At 30.5% G+C, this 18,562-nt stretch overlaps 1 protein-coding gene across 5 annotated transcripts in view; it reads right to left on the bottom strand.

The window, feature by feature from the left end:
• Positions 1-10,964: 10,964 nt before the first annotated feature.
• Positions 10,965-18,562, bottom strand: part of LOC149888397 (uncharacterized) — a 28,778-nt gene continuing 21,180 nt past the window's right edge. For 3 of the 5 annotated variants that reach the window (XR_016452467.1, XM_090087294.1, XM_090087293.1), the window contains one exon: positions 10,965-11,672. Coding sequence is in view for 2 of the 5 variants with exons in the window: in XM_090087294.1 (XP_089943420.1) it covers positions 11,494-11,672 (179 nt within the window). In the remaining 3 variants the exon portion in view is untranslated. The remainder of the gene's footprint in view (positions 11,673-18,562) is intronic. The other 2 variants (XR_016452466.1, XR_016452465.1) reach the window with 2 other exon arrangements.

Raw genomic sequence — 18,562 nt, 5'->3', positions numbered from 1 at the left:
TGTCTTGATGCTTAATTTGAGTACATTAAAAGTCTAAGTGATCCTAATATCATTTAACTGATCTTAACAACCAGCATTAAATTTATTTTAGATTTTGAAGTAGATTATTTCATTAAGCCATACTTAATGATAAAGTTCACATTACCAAATATCTTAATCAGAGCGGTAGTGGTTAGTTTGAAAATATACATAGTTCAAAATATGGTCGGTTTTTCTTCCAACTTTAAGGTTGAGTAGTTTTTTGTTTCTGAAATGTTAAATCGAATATACAATAAAGTTTGTGTAGAATTGTTCGGAAAAGAGTAAGTTCGAAAGATTTTTATTACAATCAGTAGTCCAGGTAATTTTACAAAAACATTGTTCGAAAGCCGAGACTAGGTTCTAGTTGAGACCCAGATGGTAATAAATCATAATACATGATGACATTTGCTGCCCGAGGAGGAAGGTTAATGACATTTGCTGCCCGAGGAGGAAGGTTAATGACATTTGCAGCCCGAGGAGGAAGGTTAATAATTCGCTGTATATAATATGCAATAAGACATCCATAGAAATTTGAACCATAGAAATTTGAACTAAGTTGCAACTTTCGAACAAATTTGTTTTCAAACTAAAGTTGTTCGAATGAATTTCGATTTATATCAAATTTCGATTAAACCATGACCGCCGTCTTATTATTTTATCATATAGATATAATAAGACGGTGGTCTATATTTTGTCTTAAAATATATATTAGTCTATATTTTGTCTTAAAACATATATAAGAAACTCAAATATAAATTATAATTAAAATTATTTAAACTGTTTTGTTTATAACAGAAAATTTACCTCTTAGGCGCATTCCTATATGGTAGAGTGATACAAAATGAGATTGAAAACATCATTTTCGATGGATTTTAAAACTCTTCGATGAGAAGCAACTTTAAAAAAAAAGTTTTAAAAAGTCAAGATGTTTCTAAAATATGTGATTATTTATAGTCAGTTTTTAAACAGTTTAATTGCAGCGTGTCTTTTAATTTACATTTTTATCTAATTTTAATCTTTGATTTCCTTATACAAACCAAGTACCATGCAATTGCAGTGTCCTTCAGGTTAATTCTATCTGACCTCAGGTAGCGATAACAGAATTAAGCATTTTAAGTTAAACATTTCACGTTCTCGAACACGAGAGGGTGTTATCTGCAAAGGAAATAAGCAGGTTGGTAATTCAAATATAGAAAGGTAATGCTTTCTCCGGCAAATTGAAAATATTTGTGAGTCAGTATGTTTCAGTCATTATTTGATTTCTGAGAAAAGCATAATGTAAAAAGCTTAAACATCTGGATTGCAAATACAAATGTTTGTTCAACAGTAAGAATTTTTAGATAAAAAAGGAAATTTCAGATAGCTTATATCTGTAGACTTTATTTTCCTAAATAAGAACTATAATTCTTTTTTTATAGTTTTTGTTTTTTTATTCAAGTTTTTGTTATACTAAGTTTTTTTAACAACTTTTGATTAAACACAAACATGATCATAACACGCAGCTGATTTTTCAGAGAAAGATAAATAAAGATTAGATTAATAAAATAAAGATAAAAGATTATAAGATAAAGATTATAAGATAAAAGATTATAAGATAAAGATTAATAGAAAGTACAGAGAAAGATTAATAGATAAAAGAGGAAAGAAGAATACGAAAATTGAGAACTAAAGGACAGTGATGCTCCAATGCTCCATAAGAATTAAAATAAAAAGTTGTTTAGAGGAAGCTATTTCAGCATGATTTTAAACGATAATTGAATTTTAAATGATTTTTAAAAATAAAAAGTCTTGATTTCTCTGATGAGAAACTTGTTTCACAAAAAATAAAAGCAAACTGAATCACTATCTGGTAATATTTAAATATAGTTTGTTTATCATATATAGATATTCATTTTAATTTGGGTTAAAAAGCTAAAGTTAATGTAATAGAAAACATACACATCCTTTCTGAATAGGTATCGCAAGGGTATTTTAGGTAAATATGAGCTGTTTTTGAAATAAATGTCTAACTCAGTTAGACATTTATTTCATTAATTTAGGTTTTGCAAAATTAATATAGTTAGAAGTCTTAGACCCGAAAAAAAATGTTAATTTTCATGTGTAAAGCTCAAGCACGTGTGAAGAAGTGGAAAAGCATATAACTAAGAAGGGTCTCATTGCTGCACAAACTTCCACCAGTACAAGCGTTCGAGATCAAGCCCTTTATTACTATTGTAGGGAACTACCTAGAAGGAAATGTTCGACAGCTTAAGTCAAGTAGAAAATCTATCAAACTGAAGTATCTGTAACTTGCCCGGAGTTTGAACCCGGAGGTGATCTTCTTCTTGGTGCTCTTTTAAAGGAAGCGATATTGCTATAAGGATTATGAATCTCAATGAATTTTTTGAAATTACTGACTATATTGTACGATTTTATTCTGACATCACAATAAGAAATACTTGATGGAAATCTTGTAAAATAACTATTTTGACAAGAGTTTTTGGTAAACCATTTCTTTGGTTTTTGTGTAGGTACGGTATTACCGAAGCAAACATTGCTTGGTCTTTAAACGCAAAGTCTCAATTAAATTCTTCCAATCAAGTCCAACAACCTGCTAATAAGTTACTAAAAGATTTTTCAACAAAAATGGCTGATTAATTTGATTAATTTCTGCTAATCGTGTTGTAGAAAGATTTAAACAATTTTCTGAGCGAAGCTTATATCTGGGTAACGATCTCTGCAAACTTTATTTAAAGACGAAAGAGTTTTGTAACTAAATCTCTATAATGTGAGATTTTTATGAGGCAATTATATAAATGTTAATAGTATTATAAGTCTAAATATTATAGTTCTATAACATTAAATTACTTTCTAATCTATCAGCACAGGTGCCTGTTACAATGCAAGGTTAATTGCCTACCCTTTGTGTTTTCTAATGTTTAATATGCCATCCAAGCTCATTGAATACCGTCTTAAGAGAAAGATATGATCTCATGGATAGCATTTATTATAGCTATTTACTATGCATCAGACATCCTTAAATTCAGTAAACCAGAACATGCCGTTCTTAATTAATCAAATGCATTCAAAACTGCCAAAACAATTCAAATACAATGGGATTATGAGGTTGGTTACTCATTTCGCGAGAGCATGAGTAAATACACATTGTATTATCTCCTGAGGTTGTGGTACTATCATTAGGTAATCTTTATCTGAAAGCAAAAGTAATTATCAAATAGAAATTCTCAATGCTTCCGATTCCTGAGTTATCAGAAATTTGTTTTAAATGGTCCTCCTGCTTTATTAATTCCAAAGGACACACCTCATCAGCTAAAGAATGGCAATTATTAAGTGATTTATTAGACCAAGATATAAAAGCATTTTATTCAACTAGTTAGCAACCTTAAGATGGCCAGTTACTGCGCGGAAAGAATTATTAGTTTAATTGAAAACATTTTTCACAAATCTATTAATGAAGATCAAAGAGAAAACATCCTTTTAGTTGCTAGGAAGCATAGAACGCGATTAACAAAAGATATGCTACTAAACAAGTAAACCCGAAACCAAAGGTTAAAAGGCTTATGTAAAATAATGATTGACTTAAAGATTCTATTAATACTATATATTTTTTCTAAGATAAAACAAGAATTAACTAGTACATTTGATATAACCCTCAAAATGATGTAAAAGTTGGCTTACACTCAATACTTGAAACATTACATGTAGCACTTCTCATGGACTTCTTTTTGACCGTAATTTATGACATACTACTGTGAGGAGGGAAAATGAGAATATTATAAAAATCATCTTCAAGTTTTACCCGATTCAAACACACTACATTCGAACGAAGAAAGGAGCGAGTCAACCAAAACACCAGGTGGACAAACATGTCTAATGACATAAAAAATGAATTATTCCCACCATTAATGTTTAAAACTGTTTTTGCAAACAGGACTTGAAACAAAATGATATGATGATAATTAGTAAAGCTCTAGAAAGTTCTGCAGCCATTCTGATATAAAGACTAATAAAAAAAGAACTTGTAAAACCTGTTTTAGAATACCATGACGCAGAAGTTGAAACAAAAGAACGAACTTAAAGAAAAAGAAATCTATTGTTTTGGACGAGAATTCAAAATAACACCTGCGGACAGATAGAAAAGGAACGGTTGAGAAAATCTTTTAGATTATTTTGGACTTTAAAGATTTTTTTTTAGAATGAAGAAGTGTTGAAAAAGTATTAAGAAAGAACTTTAAGAGATTTTGATTAATTCTTCTTAGGAAAGAATTCTATGAGAAAAGAGTTATAAAAGATTTTAAAAAAGTATTTAAAGAAAAAAAAAGTTTTAAGAGATTTTAAGAGGTTATATGAGAAAAGGTTTTAAAAGAAATTTAAGAGATTTTAAAAGAGGATTTTATGAGAAAAGAATTTTCGAAGATTTAAGGAGAATTTTATGAGAAGAATTCATGGAGATTTTAAAGAGAAACCTATTAGAAGAATTGGTAAGAAAAGAGTGACTTTAAATACACGTTATTATCTATCCTAATATATTGCTATTTGTATGAGTTAATATTAACCCTACTACGCCGTCGCTAATTGACTTGCACTTGTTACTTTGGGGTCTATACGGACCCCAACTAAATAATTATGTTTTTAATAAAATAATTCTTTGTTTAAAAAGATTAAACAAAGATAATTTAATTAAAAAAAGATACCAAAAATAATACTTTGTTATTAACAAAAAAAAAATCTGAACATATATATATATATATATATATATATATATATATATATATATATATATATATATATATATATATGCATGTATGGTTTACTTTGCACAGTGTTCACAAATAATTTTGCTGTGTATACAGCATACAAAATTGTTACATTTATCACAAGTAGTTCGAACTTTTTTATCAAGTAATCTAACACAGAGCTTGCTTCTACCTCGTTTTCTTCTCACATCAAAATTACAATTATCTTTTGCTTTATTTTCATCATTGCTTCTTTTTGTGTTATTTTGTGGATCGTTGAACGACATTGAAGAACTTAATTCAACATTTCGTGATGAAATATTTGCAAGTGACTTGCAAATAGAATCGTGTAAGTTTAAAGAAAAATTTGGAAGTAACAGTCTTGACTGGAGTTGGTTTGCTACCAGAGATTTACCAAGTTCTTTTAAAAACAATCTTCTACGATGCGTCTTCTGTTTATTCCATGTAGGATTTAAATGCATCTAAATTACAAAAGCATTAACAGCAGATATGTCTAGGATGTTGTAAAAGATTACCATAGGCCACCTGAATTATAAAAAATAGACAAATAAATAATAGATTTCATAAACTAATATAGAGTATTACTATATTTTTAATTACCTGCGGGTCATTCTCTTTGTAGAAAAAGTAGAGACCATTTGGTCAAGAGTATCTACTCCCCCCTTTGTTGAGTTATAGTCCAGAATTATCTGTGGTTTTTTGTCAGGGCGGTTTGATAACTCTGCATCACGATGATTGCTACTCAGCAGAATGACTGACTTTCCTTTCTTTGGGACATATGAGACTAAAGTTAATTGTTCTCTGTGACCAAACAATGAAGAGTAGACTTCTCGTGTTCGAGCAGGTAAAAATTCTGTAGGAATTTCTTTTTTATTTTTGCGCATCGTTCCAACTAGACTTAACTTTTTCTCCAAAAGTTCTTGTGCAAATGTTACTGAGGTGAAAATGTTGTCCATTTTGACATTTTTTCCAGATCCTTTTATGACTTCAACTAAGTCATGTACTACTCGCTGCCCTTGATTCCTTTCTGGGCCATCCCCATGAACACGACCAGTATAAATTTGTGCATTCAAGACATAGCTGGTACTAGAATCACACAATAACCATAGCTTTAATCCATATTTAGCTGGTTTGGATTTTATATATTGTCTAAAAGAACAACGCCCACGAAATGGAACCAGCTGTTCATCAACAGTAACATTTTCATATGGTCTAAAACTATTTGAAAAAGTTTGTACCCAAATGTCAAAAACCTCACGAATAGGTGCAAATTTGTCATTGCTGCATCTTAATAATCGAGTTGCTTTGTCGTCAAATCTCAAAACTCTTGAAATGGTATGAAAACGCTCACAACTCATTACAGAACGAAAAATCAGCCGGCCATCACTAATGTCCCATAGCTCCTCTGTAGCTTCACCTGCTGATCGATAAACACCTGCTAAAAATAAAAGTCCAAGAAGCCCATTTAGTTCATCCTCAGATATTGGTGCCCACTTTTCTTTAAAAACAACTTCAACTTCTTTGTTTGATTTAGTTAGAACTATCTTGAAGATCTATGGGGTGAAAAAAAGTTGAAAAGCAGCATTTATCGAATCTGTCATACGTATTGCATATGGTGTTAATCCTGGTTTTAATTTCATGACATTTTGTGCTGCAAATTTTTTAGAATTGTTTAGTCTTTGTTTTTGCCATATTTCATTACTTTTTGGGCACTTATAAACATTTGTTGCATTGCTAATTTCTACTTCAGTTTCAACTAATTCATTAGTTTTACCTGGACTTATTTCCTCAGCTCTATCATTATGTATATTTCCTCTTTCTAATACCTGATTTGCATAACTTATTCTCCCTTGACTATTTGTACCATAAATGCTGCTAGTGCCTCTAACTCCACCACGAGTTCTACATCTTCTAACTCCTAATACCGGTGTTGACTTATTCACTACTTTTGAAATTACAGGAGTATCTACTTGAAAATCAGCATCATCTGATGACTCAGTATATTCTGAGCTGTCTGTTGTTACTTCAACAACTTCTTCTTCCTGTTCATCATCATCATCAGATGTTAACTCTTCTTCACTTGATGAATCTTTATCAAGCGATGCAAACAATAGTTCCTTAGCCTGTTCAGCAGTGTATCTAATACAAACTCTTTTTTTTAGTTTCAGCCATAAGTTCTAATATTTGTTATGAAATCTAGATTTAAATAATATATCTAAAAATATCAAAGAGAAAGTTTAAGTTTCAAATAAAAAAATAAAAACAGTTTTTAAAAGCATAAGTTATGAAAACAATTAAGTTTATAAGAAAAACTATGTTGGGGTCCATATGGACCTCAACATCATTGATGTATATTTTGAAAATAACTTAAAAAAGGAAGCAATGTTCAAAAGATATGTTTTTGGTCTGTGTACATCTTCTGATATTTAGCAGACACATAAAATTTTGAAAGAAAATACTAACTACATAAATATATAATGCAAAAACAAACTACTCGTGGGGTCCGTTTGGACCCCAACGTAATAGTAGGGTTAAGAGAATATATATTGATGAGAAATAATTGAGAATATTGATTAAGAAAAATAAGTAAGAGAAACAAAAAACTTGTCATAAGTATTTTATTTTTGTTTGCATTTCGATTAAGGCTATGTAATTGTTATTATTATATGCGCAAACAACTGTTATTAAAAAGTCTGATGCTTCTACCGCGCTTCTACCATATCTGCGTTACACACTGACAGTGCTGCCTCACATTCTATCCGAAAGAAAATTCCCTATAAATCCCGCTCATATTAACACAACTTTACACACTCAATACTACCATCGTCACACATTAATCCTAAAACAAAATAATTGTAAAATCCCCGTCCTCACAATACTGTACTGTACGAACATTAAAAACCTATTAAAAGTGGGATTATTTTCAATGAGTAACACCCGCAACTTTTAGATGAGATAAACCGACAAACCCCTTTTTTATATCACTGGTAAATAATTGATACACAAGGAATTTAAAGTTTACACTTTCAAGTATTTTGTTATTATTTGATCCTTCAAACGAGTAAAGTTGGATTTATTCGAAACTTACCTTTTTGGCTCGGAAGTGTTTGAGCAGGATAATTAATCTGAAAAGAACGTCCATATTGATTAACATAATTATCGCCGTTTCCATAGACACTTGCATTCCCTACCATATAAAACAATTCCACTTGTTACATATCCATTTATTGTCGGTTTTGACAGCTGATTTTTGCAAGAACTTACGCATTGGCTAGGATCATAAGGGACGTAAGCATCATGGTAATAATCAAATCCATACCAGCTGTTACTATTTAATAGATCACAAACTGAGTGCTGTTGGTTTGAAATTAAAAAGTTAAAGATGATAAGTTCAACTTTTAAGTAAACCAAATAACAAAACTTTATCCTAAATTCTGTATTCTCACTTTATACTGTCCTAGTCTACTCTTATCTTTTTCTGCTACAGTCTACTTTGTCCTTCACTGAGTATTGTTTGAGATGGTTTAGCATCAAGGTTTCTTAAATTGTGTGTGTGTGTGTGTGTGTATAACAAAAGAAAAAGAAGTTTTAGTAGACAATAGTAAAAAATACATCGTCAATAAAAGTTACCACTACAAACTCTTTATAGCAAACATTACTGGATTAAAAAGCGTTCTCTTTTGTTTTATTTATTTTTAAGATTGCAGTTAATTTCTGCCATTCCGAATCGGCAAATGTGCTCATAAATTAAGTGCTGTACTCCCAAAAAATGTCTCAGTTTCTTAGGAAGAAGAATTAGAAGAGGCACTTATGACTATTTTAAACGAAGAAGTAGTTTGGTCTGTCACCAATTGTTGAAAAGCATATGGTTTTTCAGTATCTCTTTGAATTTTAGATTTCAGTGCTAAAATTTTGAATTTTGCATCATAGCTAAGTAGCAGAAAACTATTGAAATTTTGTAAACAAAATATTTAACATATTTAATTAGAGATCTAGAACTAAGAGTGGATCAAGAACTTTACTTAGGAAGAGGTTTGATCATTTTTCTGTTTAGTTTTACTGTTTTATGAAATATTATCATTTTATTGAAAATGTCGTTTTGATAAAATTTTTTATGATGCGCCCCAACAGCCCTCAATTTGTCAATAGAGTTTAATAATTTTATTGTAACAATCAGTAATCAGTAAAAAAAAAAATTAAAAAAAAAAAAGCAATTGTTGCTTTTTAAGATGCTGGCCTTACGATATTTTCATTTTATACTCTTATCGTTTTATTTCATTACAGATGCTGAAATTACCTCACTAGATGTTTAATATTGGCATTTTTTTATATTTTGAAAAACTTATAGTAACTGAAAGTTTAATGTTCTAGGGGCAGGTTAAAATGTAGTGCCAATGGTCATGAAAAAGAAAATGCAGGTTTCAACCATTCCGATATTTTTAAGAAACAGAAAGATTTGATGGAATTGCGTTTAGGGTTGTTATTTATCTCACACCAAATCACTAATGTCAAGTTTTATAAACATGTATAAAACAAGTGAGAAACATACAATTTCGAATGTAAGACTTTAGCCATATCCGGTTTCCCGGAAGGACAAACAGAGTCAATAGAATATGGCAAAGTCTTGATAATTAAAATAAAAAATGCATAATTTTGTTTTAAGAAAATATGACCATTCCGTAACATATTTGGAATAAAAAGTTTTCTCTTTTGGTTTATTTAATTTGATGATTGGAGTTGATTTCTACCTTTCCGTGTCAAGAAAGTGTTTTTTCAAGACAAATATTCTACTTCTAAATTTAGTTCTTTTACACAGCTGTGTTTTATATATATATATACTTATACTTATACTTATATATATATATACTTATACTGTGTTTTATATATATATATACTATAACTTATTTTTATGAACAAAGACTTTTTTTATTTTTTTTTATTTTTCTTGTTTAGTTTTATGTCAGAACTAATTAGTCCAATATGGGAATGCGTGGTTTACAATGGTAGGTGTTGATTGAAGAAGAATAACAACGAGGACTTTCTTAAAAAACTAGCTACAGAAGTCCAAAAATGGTGGAAATGGTGAAAATTTGGTGGAAATCACTAAAGAATATGAATCCCAGCTGCAAAATGACAGAGAAAAAAATGTTGGCTGGAGTTATAAAAAAGAAACAAGTGTACATTTTGTCCATATAGAATGGATATTATTTGTTAACATAGAATTTTCTTTTAATTATAATATCTTCTTTTTAAGAATACAATTTTTTCGGCCATTTTAAAAATATTTTTCAAACAGTAAAGCATAGACAGGGGTGAGCGTAAAAACGATAATCATAAAGTTAAAAACAATCCAATTACTTTTTTTAATCGAATTAAAATATATTTTAAGTTATAAATATCTTAATTTTATTAAGAAAAGTCTTTGGATAGCAATTTTCATATAAAAAATCCATCAACAAAAATCGTACCTATTAAACAGTATGATCCTGTATAGAGCGCGGTGGGATATTCATAAAAACGTATCGTTTTATAATAATCGACGCATGAAAAACTAGTTTGTGAATAAGGAACCATCGGATTATTCTAGATTATCCAAGATAAAAAAGTCATGGACTTCCTCCTGATACACTAGATTAATGTAGAAACGGAGTTAACGGACTTAAACAAGAAAGGATTTGCACTTTGATAACAAAAGAAGCTGACGTCGACACTCACAATGCTAGTACGTCAAAATGCGTTGCCGCCCGTTAATAAGCCTTTTACTTCTAGCAATTTTATTGTTTTCAGAACTTTTTAGTTCTAAACTTTTATTTAAATCAAAGCGGCTGCAATCGAGTTGTAGTTTTCTAATCTTAATTTTTGCAATGCCTTAAAAGTCTATCAAAAAAAAAAAGCTGCAAGCCTTTGCTTGAACTCTACTATTTTCGAAACATCTCTCACGCTTTTACTTGTATACACAAACGGTAATTAATTAATGCCTGTTAAAGTGGGCAAAGAAAACTACTGTAATTAATGCCTGTTAAAGTGGGCAAAGAAAACTACTACCCTTCATAGAAACTCAAATAAAAGTGAAACAGTCATAATTCTCAAATTATGACTGTAAAACAGGTTGTCGTTTCTGACAGTGCCTGGCTTCTAATTAATTTAAAGATCAATAATTGTGGTACAATTAGAACTAATGATACATGTGTCCGTGCAGTATTTTTAGCATATTGGTAAAAGAAACATAAAGTAAATAACATAATTTCAGTAAGTTACAATATATTACGTTAATAAATAAAATATTAATTTTTAATTAGAACATATAAAAGCCAACTCAGCTTAAAAAAATTCCTCTGTCACGAAGAAATAACGAATGCAGCCACACCTAGTCAAACAAAACTTTTTATTTTGTGCGCTGTAAAAATGGAATGGATTTCAAGGACATAACTGAGCCAAACTGAGTGTTGTAAGTTAAGGTTGGGCTGTAAACACTTGAATTCCATGTGTCTGTTTACCAACCACATTTTTAAAATGTTATATTCATTCCAACAAGTAAATTTTTCTTAACAGTTGGAACCAATACATACCTCATTTTAACAATATCTTTGGTTTCATTTAAAGAAAAAAAAAAAAAAAAACAATGCAAAAAAAAAAAGTGTTTTTAAGGTGTAGTTAATAATTTGTGATGCAGCCAAAGTGTTTTTAAGTAGCATCATCAAAACCCTTTAAATGTTTATTTTATACCAGTTGTTCGCAACAAGAACTGAATAGATACCAAGTTTTTAGTTTTCCCATAGGAGATATAACTAGTTGATGTCGGAAACATTTCATTGTTATTGCAAATTGTTGTCCACCAGTTTTTGCATTTTTGAAATATCGTGCCATTCGCGTTAAACCAGTCTGGTTCATTAGCTGCAATAAACAACGTAAATTTGATATTTTTTGAGGCTAAAACAGTAACTGCAAAAAACATTTTCGCAGTAAATTTGATTTAATTATGGTTGTTATAAAATCACAGTTTCATTTAAATTTCATTTGTACAAAGTACTTTTTTGATTGCAATTTTTTAAAAACATTTTTACTAATTGATAATTTTTTCCTTACATGCTAAAAAAATAAAAACAATAAAGGTAAATAGCTATTTCAGTAATATAGTTTTAGATGGAGTTGCATTAAGTTGTATTATCAAATAGGCATAACAACTTTGGTAAGATCTTTCAAATACCAATTACTTAAAGTTGTAAATAGGAGAAGGTTAATGATTAGCAATAATGGTTCATCTTCATCAGGTTTATGACATTTATTTTTGCCAACTTTCCTAAAAATTAAAAACTGTAACCGTTTCTTTATGGTAACTGGAAGAAAGATTTTAAATACCATTGAACAGAACCACGTTGAACAAAATCACGTTTGTGCAAGAAAAATTTCTATGAATTCCAAAGGTTCAACTCTTAGTTAAAATGAAAGTCCTCCTGAAAGGTCTAAAAACAATTTTTGTATAGTAAGTTTAGAATAAATAGAAAAGAATCCTTTTTTTTTGCACCAGAAGTTTGGTAATTAAGTTTGGATTAATAAAGAAGGACTTTTATATGTCATAATCTACCAAAATATTTTTCGACATGGTTGCTTTGTTAGATTAATAATATACATCAGAGCTATAATTTTTTAACATTTTTCATAACATTTTTTAAACAGTTTTGCTGCGCTATCTGTTTTTCTACTTCCAGCTTCATTGTTTGTGTTTAATCTCAATATAAATAAAAAGCAGAGAAAATTTAGGAAATGAATTCTCTAAATTTTTATTTACCTTGTGATTAAGTTCTATGATAATGTTTATATTAACTCGCTTTTCTGTTTTAGTTTTTATATCAGCCTCATTCTACTTGTGATTATTATGGTGTGGAAGCTATTCAAAGGATTTTAATCATGTAAAAGACAATACTACGAGACGTTCTGAATTATTGTTGCGATAAGCGGGCTTAAGCAAACTATGTAGCTTGCCTCTGAAGAGGGGTATTACTGGGCATTTCCTAGCGATGCAAAAACGATGTGATAGAAAAACAAGAAAGGTTGGGAGATATTGTGGACTAATTGATCAGGCTTTAAAAAAAATACACTTTTCCTGCTTATCAAAACAAATTATGAAGAAAAAACTCACCAAGTTGACAAATAGGTTTATCAATTACCGATAGAAGAAGAATGCAAACTTTGAAAATAAGATATTAACAATTTTTATGTTAATAAAACCTGCACAAACTGGTGTAGCGAGGAAAAAGCATGGAGTTCGAATCCAATTCCAAGATAATATTGGTTACACTACAACTAAATTTGTACCTTTTTTGAAAATTCATCCTTTCATACGCTACCGAATGAAAACTCAAGAAAGCAGAGCACCAGTGATACGTACGAAAAACCTGATTCTTCAACTTTTAACCCAGATGAATTTGAAATGACGAAGTATTATTAACAATAGGAAGTATTATTAGAAATCAATCATTCCAAAACTCCGTCTGATTTTTAAAAAAATTGATTTTTCTGAATTCTCATTATTTCCACTTTTCCTTGGTATACTTTAAATGATTTTTAAATAAAACGGAAAACTATTAGTTAATTTCTTAAAACTCTTAAATTTTGAGAGTTGTTAAAAAAGAACTCGCTCTGAATATTTGATTAATATCTTAACTTTAATAATCATGATTTTTCTTGCCTTTACTTCGACCTCTCTCCTTCCCTTCGGTTATTCTTAGTCACTTTATTCCAAACGACTACAATTTGCTCCTCCCTTTATGCTTCCTCTTTATAATCAACAAATAGTAGTTTATAAAATGCATGAGGAGGAGAGGAACAAAGTTAACTGTTGTTACTAAAAAAGTAAATACAGCGCAAATGGTTAGTTATCATTTTTTTCTAAGTTTTGATTTTGAATAATTTTTTTTTGCCCAATACAAACTGAATCTTTCACAGATGGAAATAATTTTAATAATGATTATTTTTTACAAAAGAAAACATTTTTTTTTCAAAAAATATTTATATAAAATGAAGATTTTTCACATGCAATATTTTGGCAATAATTTAAAAAATAACCCTATGCGCACATTACTGGTGATTTAATACTGCTTAGTGGTGATCAATGCCAGCCAACTCGGCTGAAAATCTATATATTTAAGAGTAATTGTCTGTACATTGGATTATGGGATGTCTTGCGGGACCATTTTCTAAACAATATTTTATGAAAGACTGTTGTTTACTTTATATATATATATATATATATATATATATATATATATATATATATATATATATATATATATATATATATAATTAGAATAATTTTATAGATATACTTATGATAATATTAAATATGCGATCTTTTTAATCAGCCATCAATTGTGTAAACAAGAGAGGAAAGAAAGTTGGACGATTTTGACAAAAACAGTGACAAGGTCATTAGAATAAAATCTAATGGCAAACAAGTAAACAAAATTCTTGTATTGGTGGTCCATGCGTTATCAACAAAATGGAAACAACCAATTGCTTATATTTAAAGTAATAGTTCCATGTGTTCAAACAATTCAGCTAGGATAGTACCAATATTTAATAGTCAAGTTGCAACTGCTTTGAATGTATATGCTTCTGTCAAACTCTTGCCTGAAAATGTTTTGTCTACAGCCTTTTTTATCAAAATTATGGATATTTTGTTTGAAATACTGAATTCTTGTAAACCAAAAGCAGATAAACCAACACATTTTGCTTTAACTCTAAATAATAGGTTTATACAGCAGCTCAAAGATTTTAGAGTTTAAATCAAGGAGCGGCATGTTTGTGGTGCTCACAGTAAAAAGGTTTATCCAGCCATTGAGGTTTAGATGTCACTATTTCTAATATTATTTGTCTCACAAACGAATTGCTTTATGAGGATTTCTTTTATGTTTGAACAGCTCAGTTTAATCAGGGCTCTGAAGAGGTTTTTTTTGCATTAATACGAAGTAAAGGAGGGTAGAATAACAGACCAATAGCAATGCAATTCAAATCAGCTTATCAAAATGTGTTAGTACTAATTTTAATAGAACAATCTAATTCTAAAAGTAATTGTCTCCCTCAGTCAGCTTACTCTGTTGCAGTTATAATTGACTTAATTATCAACATGATGTTTGAGAACCAAATCTTTACAAATCAAAAAGTGATTTTCAAGCAGCTATCTGCATTATTAAAGAAAAATTAGAACCTTGTGTATTACCAAATGTTTTAAGTGATTTAATATTCTCACATTCAGTGAAAGAGGTTTTTAAAACAATTGCTGATTATTTGATAAAGAAAGTTCAAACTGGCCAAAAATGTATTCAAGTTCTTTCAAGTTTGAAACCAAGTGAAAGTAATTTATTTAAAACTGATTCTAAAAATGGAGACTGTTTTTTTGACACAAATTAAAACTTAAATAAAAGAAATATTATACAACAAACAATTGAAATAGTAAAAAGTGATTGCAATTTTACTTATCTTTATAATTTTGGCCAAAAATAACAAAAAATCACCCTTTTATATCAATGAACAAAAGTTAAACATAACAGAATCTGAAAGTGATTTTGGAGTAATCTTCTCAAGCAATCTGAAATAGAAAAATCATGTAATAAAATGCGTAGGTAAAGCCAACCAAATGTTGGGTCAGATTAAAAAATGCTTCGTTTGCTTAGATATCTTCGTTTGAATTCTTTATGTTTCTTTTGTGCGACCACTGTTAGAGTTTGCAGTACAAGTTTGGTCACCTATTCGAAAGGGAGAAATTGAATTATTAGAGAGAGTTCAACATCGTGCAACTCGATAAATACCATCACTTAAAAAAATCAACTATGAGTATCGTCTAAAAGCTCTCGACTTGACTACCTTGACAAAAAGAAGACAACGAGGAGATATGGTTCAACTTTATAAATTCTTCAACGGTTTTAACAATTTGGAAACAATAAAAAAAAATTAGTATTCAAAAAACTCAAACAAGAGGTCACAGCTTTAAATATGTCAAAGAAATCTCTAAGCAAGCATGTTGTGAAAACTTTTTATTTAATAGATCGGTCAATTTATGGAATAGCTTGCCAAGTGAGTTGATTACAGTACAATCAGTTAACAGTTTTAAAGCAGGTCTTGATTGCTGGATGAGCAGCAATTAAGCGAATCGGCTGTCATAGTGTGTTGATACCACACTCACTGGCTCACACCAGTTACAGCATTTACTAATACTATACTAATACTATAATGAAAATGTTGTTCATGCCTTTCACTTGAAAGAAAGTCTAATTAGAAACTTTGTTTACATGAGAACATCTTATTTTATACGGTTTTAAGATCGAGATTTGGCACCACAAAACAAGATATAAAAAAAAAGAAGTTGTCTAGTATTATCCATGCTTTTTTTTGTTTTAAAGTTATTTTTCAAAAACACATTTCTTTAAAAAAGTTTTTTTTAAGTACCATCAGCTTATTTACTATCTAAATAGGGAATATATATTTAAATAATAAGAAACGAATGAAGTGATAATATGTGATTTTAAAAATTTATTCAAAAGCTGAGTTACAAGTATATCTTTTTATATCATTACGAAAGTATATAAAAGTATGATTAATGCAAAAGTTGATATATTTCATTAACTTGCCTTTATTAAGATTATTTGGTCCCGCAAGACATCTCATAATGTTTGTGCCTAGAATTACACTATTTTATCGGGAGTTGGCAGGGATTGGTGGTCATTGAGTGACAATCATCAGTGATCGTAACTCAATCACCACTCGGTTGCCATGAATGCATGACGTAGTTTAACGTAAAAAATTGTTCAAGGACGAATTAATAGATGGACGTTCCACGCGTTGCTATAAATCATAGGTGCCGCCAATTAGCCAAAAACTATGCGTGTTACCCGTCAATTTTCTAAATTATTTTACGGGTTGGAATATCTGAAACAGATATTCCAACCCGTCAATTTTGTTTTACTAAACCTCCCTCAGTAAACCCATTATAAATATACGTTTACTGATACTTATGGTTATAAAAGACAAAAAAATTAGTCAAGAATAGCTCACAAATCCGAAAATGGTTGATTTGAGGTATGAACTTCGCCTAATAAAAATTTGAATGTGTTTAAACTTTGACGTCTAAAACTAGGCTTTTGCGAAAAGACTATGTATGGTTTACTAGAATGGATAGGGTAAAGTCAAACAAACTTTCTTCGTTAAGTTGACATTGCTATGATATAGTTTAAAGGTCGAATAAGAGATTTTCAGTGTTCTTTTCACTCCACTTTCAGATTATGCTTCCCACTTTAAGGCTCAAATCAGAGAGTATTTCTTATTTTTGTCGAACTTATTTGCCTCGCATTTTTTTTTTTTTCGAACGTCCTAGTTATAAATTTTCTTATTTTCAATACCTACAGTGTTGGACAAAACATTTGCAACCAACATCGAACAATGCTAAAAAGTGTTCCTAAGTTTACATGTCTTAAAAACGAAACGAACTATACTACCACAGCAAACAGCTCAGGAGTCTGGAGTCATAGCATGCCATGACATGAGCAATCAGCTGACAGGTGACAGCACACAGGCAGAATTTCGCTGACAAGTGCCATTTGCAGCGGACAAAACAAGTGCAACTTTTTTGATTTGTTTCATTTTCTTAAGTCTGGTCCGTGTCAACGTCACGGAAGTTTTTTAATAATTAAAGGACGTATCCAGAAGTATCCAGAAGTTTCCAGAAGCATGCAGAAGCTTCCAGAAGTTTCTAGAAGAAGCATCTGGAAGCATCCAGTAGCATCCAGAAATATCCAGAAACATTCAGAAGCATCCAGACGCATCCAGAAGCTTCCAGAAGCATCGAAAAGAAGCATCGAAAATCTTCCAGAACAGGTTCACACAGGTTCATTTTACTATATAAGAGACATGTAAATCGACATGTAATTCAGTCAGTATATGGAAGTCAATCAGTCAGTATTATGAAGACAGTTTATCGAAGTGAGTTTTATCAAAGTGTTTTATCGAAGAACATCAATACAAGAAGTGAAATACAACAAGTATTTCATTACATCAATACAGTCAACATCCAACCAAGACGTTGTGTTCCACAGAGCATTATTGTATCATCACAAGGTAAATGTTGTAAATGTAACACGGTAAGCCTTGAGAAGCGTGATTATTTATTTTTATTATTTTTATGACTTCAAGTGCAAAAATGGCTCCCGACAGTCTTGGATTGGAACTAAGAAAGAAAAATATTGGCGATTACGTAAGTGGAATGTCACAAAAAAGTATTTGTGATAAATATCGCGTGAAAAAATGGACCGTATCAAGACTATGTTCCAAATATCGTTCTACGGGGAAGTTGGCAGCAAATAACAAAGGTGGAAGACCGCGTTCCACCACTTCTAGAGAGGATTCTATGATCGTCAGATCCGTCAAGAAGGATCCCTGAATATCATCAGTCGAGATACAAAAGCAATTAGAGCTGCTTGTATCGGACCGAACAATCAGACGACGTGCTGTTGAAGCCGGATTGTTTTCTCGACGCCCTGCAAAGAAACCGCTGATTTCACTAAAAAACCAGAAGAAAAGACTCCTGTTTGCTACATCTCATATTGACTGGAATGTGCAGAAATGGCGAACTGTCCTGTTCAGTGATGAATCGAAGTTCAACATCATTGAGAGCGATGGCATTTGCCGTATACGTTGACCGGCCGGAAAACGCCTCGATTTACGTTACTGCCATAAGACCGTGAAGCATGGTGGAGGCAATGTAATGGTCTGGGGGTGTTTTTCTGCTAACG

The sequence above is a fragment of the Hydra viridissima genome, unplaced genomic scaffold (assembly GCF_058129835.1).
Source record: "Hydra viridissima isolate aposymbiotic clone 2 unplaced genomic scaffold, HvirCarnegie_v1 scaffold_5, whole genome shotgun sequence".
Lineage (NCBI taxonomy): Eukaryota > Metazoa > Cnidaria > Hydrozoa > Anthoathecata > Hydridae > Hydra > Hydra viridissima.
The sequence above is the reverse complement of the archived record's forward strand: the minus strand, read 5'-3'. Positions and strand labels throughout refer to the sequence as shown.